General features: G+C 36.3%; 1 protein-coding gene across 1 annotated transcript; it reads right to left on the reverse strand.

The window, feature by feature from the left end:
- Window positions 1–809: 809 nt before the first annotated feature.
- Window positions 810–3441, reverse strand: LOC110942944 (UPF0329 protein ECU05_1680/ECU11_0050-like). The gene is made up of 3 exons (XM_022184705.1): window positions 2980–3441; window positions 2770–2934; window positions 810–896 (listed from the first exon to the last, which is right to left on the reverse strand). The coding sequence occupies exons 1-3, from the start codon at window positions 3439–3441 to the stop codon at window positions 810–812; spliced, it is 714 nt and encodes a 237-aa protein (XP_022040397.1).
- Between the last annotated feature and the right edge of the window lie 4040 nt (window positions 3442–7481).

Consider the following 7481-nt stretch of genomic DNA (forward strand, 5'->3'; position numbering starts at 1 on the left):
AGGTCTAGGCCATTGCTTCATGAAAATCAAAAGACAAGGTATAATACCCCAGATATCAAACAGTATAAAGACCTAATATCTCAGAATCAGGCAATCTCTCAAAAAAGATTTCGGGGGTTACCCATATATCCGAGAGATGTTCCCCACGAGATAAGTAAAGTATTTGATATTTAGATTTATATCTCGAAAACAATCTACTAAGCGTGTAAAAACCTACTGGCATATCATTAGTGAGATCGTTTATCACATTAAAACATTCCATTTCTTTAGCGTACTATGATAGTCTACTGATGTACTATCATTTCCACTTTTTACACAAAAACTCTTTTTCATTTTCTCATGTTTTTGGATTTTAGATTTTATTATGTTTTTGGCTTTTTCAAATTTCCAAATGTTTTTGTATTTTCTGAAATCTCTTACCCTAAAATGCAAAACCATTTAAAGAAATTTTGACAAACCGACACTGATAGCTTTGTCTCGCCATCCATTTTCTGACTTTCGTGCTCTGTTTTGCAACACATTATATTTTCTGCAAATGTACCCTCATGATTTACAACACATTGATATTTTACAGTTTGAAAACTGTTTTTCAATCTTGTGAAATTAATCATGTTTGTTCCGCCGTGACGGTTTCGGCATATTCAAGCAACATGGTTTTTAAATTTTTGATTTTTTTTTCAAATTTAAAAACAAACATATTTTTGATTTTTTAAATTTTTGACAAAATAAAAACATATTTTGGGTTTTTAAATTTTTAGAGTTTTTGAAATATTGTTTATTTATGTACAGAAATCAAATAAACTCCCTGTTTAACCATTGCAGGGATTAGCAGCCTCCTCTTCTTGTGCCAGGCTGCTCCGACACTCTTTTTGACATACAGTTTTCTTTGGAAGCACCTGCACATTTACACTTACTCAATTACCTGAACAAATTAGCCCAGGTCTGTTGGACCTTAGGCATTTCAACACAATATGCTTCATTTAACTTCGGGAAATCTTTGTCATTTTGTACAAAGACTTTTTCAATTTTAGCATCATCTACTGAAGTTACTTGTTTCTTAACACTCCATGTTTGACCTTTAGGAGTACCTTGTTTGTAAAAATGTGAATCTTTTTGAACATTTTGATTTTGAACAACATTTGATTTCCAAAACTGTATGTGGTTTTGTTGCATCAACATTTGTTCTCCAACTCTGTGTTGTTCTTAATCTAAGTGGGTGAGAATTCCTGGTCTGTTTTGAATCGAACCTTTTCGGGTTTGATTTCCAAGTTTGGTTCGAAACAAACTTGTTTGTGTTGTATCTCCAAGTTTGTTTTGAATCAAATCTAGTTGACCTTTGTTTCACATCCTCAGATTTATGTATCTCAACATTATCAGACTTCTTTTTCATTTCAATATCAACAGGTTTCAGATTTGGACACTTGCGAGCAAGATGTCCTGTTTGATCACATTGAAAACATGTTCTTTTGGACACATCTTTGACCTGTGGTTGTTGCTTTTTCTTTTGAGCATAGAATTCTTCATTAGACTGTCATCTAAATTGGAGTTCTTTCTCTTCTTCGGAACTTGTTCCATGAACAAAATTCATCTTTGTCTGATAATTTGGCGTTTCATTTCTTTTCCAACTTTGTTTCTTCTTATAACCCAACCCAGCCTTCATGTTTTTCTTCTTGAAACCAGGTTTGTTATAAAAAGTTTTATGACCGTTTCCAGCAAATTTTGAAATTTCAGTCTTTTCAATTTCAACCATTTTGAAAACTTTATCAATCTTTTCTGAAATCATATTCTGAATCAGGAATACAATATCTAAGAATAATTTGTCCGATTCAATCATGGTATAAACCAATCCTTTTGAATCATCATTCAAATTTTTCTCGGATTTTAAGTTTTTCAGATATTCTTCATGAAAACTACCTTCATTTTCATCATGTGATTCAGATTTACCTGTTTCCACCGACTCTTCTTTCAACACACTTTCAACGACCTTACCTACCACCTCTGAATCACTAGAATCATCAGATTTGGAATAGGTTACGTCAATGTTGTCTGGCAATTGATCTACCAGGTTGAAAGCTTTTTCGACCTTTTCATCATCATAAAATGCAAACTTTTCCGGTGGAGGAACTTGATGAAACTCAGAACCAATGCCCTTTTTGTTTTTCTTAGAATCATCATCACCCGGTTTTATGTTGAAAATTCTTTCAAGCACATATGATGACGCATGATAACTTTTTAACTTGTTGTTATCCTGTTCTAAATCAGCAATCTGACGCTTTAGCTTAGCAACATCCTCAATGTAAGAGTTTACAACTTGTTGCTTTATTTCATACTGTCGTTTAAGCGTATCAGTTGTTTCAGAACAGTATTTCAATCTCGATTGAACAAGTTTCATTTGACTCTTCACATCTTCATATGACTTTTTAGTAATGTGATAAGCCAATTTTATTGAATCATATTCTTTTTTCATTTCTTGACACGCATTTTCTTTTTGTGAACATTCTTCTGTCATTTTTGAAACCTTTTCTTTCAAAATCTCATTTGTTTTTCTAAATTTTTACATTTTTGAGAAAGTTTTTCATCATTTTCTTTTAAAATCTTTTCGTTTTCTAACATTTCTTGGCATTTATTTTTGAAAACTTCTTCGATTTTATTTAATTCAAGATCTCTTGTTCTGAATTTTTCATCTTTTTCAATACAAGCACTGCACGGTTCCATGCATTTCTTGCACTGTTCAACGATTTTGATTAGGATTTCAGAATCAGAATTTACCTCAGTGATTATCACCTCGGTTTTTGCTTCTATCTGCTTCTGATCAGCATCACTCTTCTTCTCATCACCAACATCAACTTTATCACCATCATTACCAGCAATCAAACTCTCATTTTTCTTCTTCTTCTCTTCTTCCTCTTCTTCTTTCGTCTTTTCTTTCTCAACCTGCTGTTCTTCAGTAACAGCTTCTTTCACAGCTTCTTCATTCACCACAACTTTTTCTTCCTTCTCTTCCTCACCAATCTTCACATCCTCATCTTTCACAGCTTTGATTTTAACTTCTTCAGCAACTTTCTTCAAATCGTTCACCATACATTCAACATTTTTCTTCATTCTTTCTTCATCCCTCTTCCTCAAACTTGATGTCATGGCATCTCGTATGATTTTATCCATCCTTTTCGCATATGTTTTATCTTTTTCAACATTTGAATAGTATTCATCGGATCGAGGAATTACTAAAAGAACATCATCATGAACTATGTCCCTCCTGTGGACAACAGGTTCACCATCTCTGTTGACATAACACTCTCGCTTCTTGTCCCATCTTTTATTGCTTACAACATTTTCATACTCTTCCTGGATTTTCTCCATTCTGCACCCAACAATGAATATTTCCCTTTCAGTTTTTTCACTCAGAATTTCTTCTCTCATTCTAACTTTTATTTCAGCCATGATGTTAACTCCTTGAATCTCAGCACATTTTAATCACCTTGAATCAAAGCTCCTTTGAATCTCTCTCTAGATCTCTAGCTCTCCAAAATGTCAAATAAGCAAAAGTCCCTAATCTAACTCTAACTCTCCTATTTATAGCCCTTGGAATTAATGAGACTTCTCAATAATTACCAAAATGCCACCTTGCTATTTGACTAGATATTACAATATAAAGCTAATATTCTTCTGTTTCTGCTACGGACTGGATTGACGAAGGCGATAGACATAAATGCACTAACATTTTAGAACCCTCAGGTAAATCCTGTAGAGTCCTATTGACGCTAAGATTTAAATTCGGACCGCGCCTCTTTGGTGGATTAACAGATTGTTGTTCTGTATCAGCTGGTTATTCTACATGTAAAATATGATTTAAATGGTAACTAGTTCATGTATGACAAAAATACAATTCTAACACTATCAACATTAGTATCATGACACTAGAGCTAAAAACAATACTTAATTAATGCATAATCTACTGTTATGAAGAACAATTTAGCAATCCATCCATCCACAATACTTAATTAATGCATAATCTACTGTTAGAGAGCATGAATTCAACAAAACAAAATGGGTTTTGTATTGACGTACAGAGTATGAATGCAGACCTGTTTGAAACATAACCCAAACCCAACTTAACGAATAAACATTAAGGTCGGTATTCGATTTTAATGTGATGTTTTTGAAACTAGATTAACCTGAAACCCAAAAAATCTAACCCAAAAAACTAACCTGAAGAACAACCTAACTTCTTAATAATTAAAAAAAAATAATCGAACCAGTAGCATGAATCAAACAAACCAAACCAGTTCCATATTAAGTTTTATGAACAAAAATGCCCTTATAACTTTGACTTGCTAAAGTCAACTCTGAGTCATATTAGTTTTAACAACGAAAAAAATTTACCTTGACTTTTTAAAGTCAATTGTGAAAGTAAAAAATTTTATACTGATAATATGTTTGCAATTTACATGAGAAACATAACATGTACAAAGTTACTGCACCATGATTAATAATAACTGATAAATAATGCATATAACACCAAAGTTTACAACATGATTTCTAGATCCCGTCATTGACAAATAATTTTGGTTTAAAGTGTAACATCTAGTTTTAAAGAGTTGAATGTACCGGTAGCTCTGGTGTTGGTCGAATTAAGCTTGCGTCTATGGTTCGGGCACGATATTCTAGTAGATGCACTTCCCTCGGCAGTTGATTGAGTTGTAAGTACTCGAGAATCATCTTCAGACCTTGTTCTTGTAAGGACCGTCATGACTAACACAAACATCCACATTGTGCTACAAGAAAATTGATAGTCCATTAACAAAAGATTTATATATTAGACAACCAGTATTGTTTTGTACTAGAACACAAAAATAATACTAATCATGTGTGATTTCCATTCTCTCTAATTTATTACAAGAATAAAGCTGAACCAATTCATTTATGTAGACACCAAATACCGGTACCGAACCGCTATATTCAGTACCGCTACCAATTTTCCCCATTTTTTGGTACTGGTACCGGTTCGGTACTGTAACACGCCGTGTTACCGAATGTCAATGTCAAAGTCAAAGTCAAGATTGACTTCTTTGACTATAGCTAGTCTAATCTATGTGTTACAATAGCTGTATTATGTGGAGTAAGTGTTGTAATCTAAGTAATCGAACGTTTATCCGCAAAACGATTTACGACATTGAATAGTAGGAAGTAACAATGCGATAAAGTCAATCAATCAATAATCAAGCTAATCAAATCATCATCGAACTCGAAACTCAAATTACGCGAATTTTGGTTGTTATTATACGTGTGTGTGTGCCTTATGTGTTACCTGTGATGCTTAATTTATGTTAATGTGTGGTGATCAATCGAATCAATCGAATCGAAACTCGAAACTCAATTGAACTAAATCGAAATCAAGTTACGATAATTGGTGGAGAAGAGATTATGCGAGATATAGATAATTGTATGTTAGATATAGTGATTGGGACTAAAAGTAATTTGAATAGAAACTCTATCGTATTCGTATCATCTTCAATCGAAATCGAAATATCAAAAATCGTCGCACCGAACGTCCGAGACAGGCCGTTGATCGATCAGGCCCTAGCCGATCGAACAGCCCAGCCGATCGGACGGACTGTCCGATTGAGCAGGCTGTCCGATCGGGATGCCTGGCCGATCGGCCAGCCCTTTCCTCTTTGGGAAGCCTATAAATAGCCCTGTCATTGTCATTCTTTCCACTTTTGGAAACCCTCTGACCGACCAGCTCGTGCTCCCCTTCTTTTCTCAGATTTCTTCCGATTCCGGTAAGTTTTCGTCCTAAATCTTGTACTTTCTTGATCTACACACACTCCTACACCTTTCTATCTTTCAAATCTTAACTTTTAACCGTGAAATCATCAAGATTCAAGCATTCTAGGATGATGTCATCATGGTATTCTTGAAGAACTTCATGTTTTGACCTCAATCCACCATGAATAGCTTGGAACTAACTGATTTCCACATAAACAAACAAAGATCTATCATAGATCTAAACATATTCTCGGTGGAAAGGAGTGAAAGATGGATTTTCCAACTTTCTTTCAACTCTTTTACACTCAATGCCTTCAAACCGGTACAAACGGAGCTTGAACCCACTCGCTAATCACCCTAGTAGTTGAGCGGTTCGAGATTCAGGATTCTATCCACGAGGTTCACCGACTTCGGGTTAAACATCAAACTACCATTTCGAGCAGTTTACCGGCCGGACTTGGGTGATTCCTGTCCGAGCAGGGGAAACAAGTAACAACGAAGGTTCCATGGTTCAACTCGTTGTCAAAATGCCTCGATATAACGTCAAAGAAACAGAACAGCCAAGTGTTAGACGAACATGCCGACCAGGTGAGGATGCTGACCGATCGGATAGACTGTCCGAACGAACAGCCCAACCGATCGGACATGTCAGCCGATCGACCAGGCCAGCCGATCGGCTAGCACATGGTCCCACACTTAACAATTTCATGGATTCTGGTTTGGAACGAAGTACTGATTCGATCTAACTACGGTTTGACTTGAATTACTCTTCGGATCATGAGATACTATGCTTCAACACTTAATCGATTTCCAATTCGTTCGACGTATTGGAGTGCCACCCGATCGAACATGCCGTTCGATCAGGTGACATCCTGCTGAGGACTTATTACTGAAGTACCTAACCGATCGCTTAAGCCGGCCGATCGAACGACTCGTTCGATCGATCGACCGACTCGTTCGATCGATCGACCTGAAAGGTAAGGACACTTCAATGTTCTCAAATACTACAACGGAAACCTCAAAAGGACAAGCCATCATACACAAACACATCCTACTCAAAGGAAGAAACAATCCACTCAAGCAGCCCAACCGATCGAGCCTACCGGCCGATCGAACAGGCTGTCCGAACGGACTGTCCAAACGAACGAACAACCCGTCCGATCGAACATACCGTCCGATCGACCAGGCTGTTCGACCCATCAACACTTGAACTCGTTTTACGTGTTGCTTATCGTCTGATATCGAATTATTCAGGCTAACCCTACTCTCAAGTGCTCCCTTCAATCCATCAGTCACTGTGAGTATACTTGATCCCTTTTTGCTTTTAGCACTTTTGGGTGTTACATGCGTTACTTATTTCAAATCACAATCGAACACACTACTCAATTATTCGAACGTTAACCGTTACCGCATATATTATGTGACTAAATGAATGCTTGGTGTTATGTTTACACGTGGAATGTTGTCTACCTGCCTTAACGACGATAGTACTATAGTTTGGACTCAGCACCCGTTCACACGGGGGTTGTTAAGGACAATTACTTGCATGGATTACGGTGGTAATCATGTATTGCGAACTGCCTTGGGCAGTCAACCCGCAGTCATTGGTATCGATAGATCCATGTCGATAATTAACATGCTTCGTTTTCCTCTGTGTACGTGCTGGTTATGCGTAAACTATTTCAAACTCTATATGCTATGATCAAACTTGT

Source organism: Helianthus annuus, chromosome 5 (assembly GCF_002127325.2).
Source record: "Helianthus annuus cultivar XRQ/B chromosome 5, HanXRQr2.0-SUNRISE, whole genome shotgun sequence".
NCBI lineage: Eukaryota > Viridiplantae > Streptophyta > Magnoliopsida > Asterales > Asteraceae > Helianthus > Helianthus annuus.

Excerpts from the sequence above, each read along its gene's own strand:
- LOC110942944 (XM_022184705.1), bottom strand. The coding sequence starts at position 3,441 with ATGGCTGAAATAAAAGTTAGAATGAGAGAAGAAATTCTGAGTGAAAAA. Across the intron at positions 2,935-2,979 it reads AGAAGGAAGAAAAAGTTGTG|GTTGAGAAAGAAAAGACGAA; the intron begins GTGAATGAAGAA and ends GAAGAACAGCAG. Across the intron at positions 897-2,769 it reads CCGAGGTGATAATCACTGAG|GTGCTTCCAAAGAAAACTGT; the intron begins GTAAATTCTGAT and ends GTAAATGTGCAG.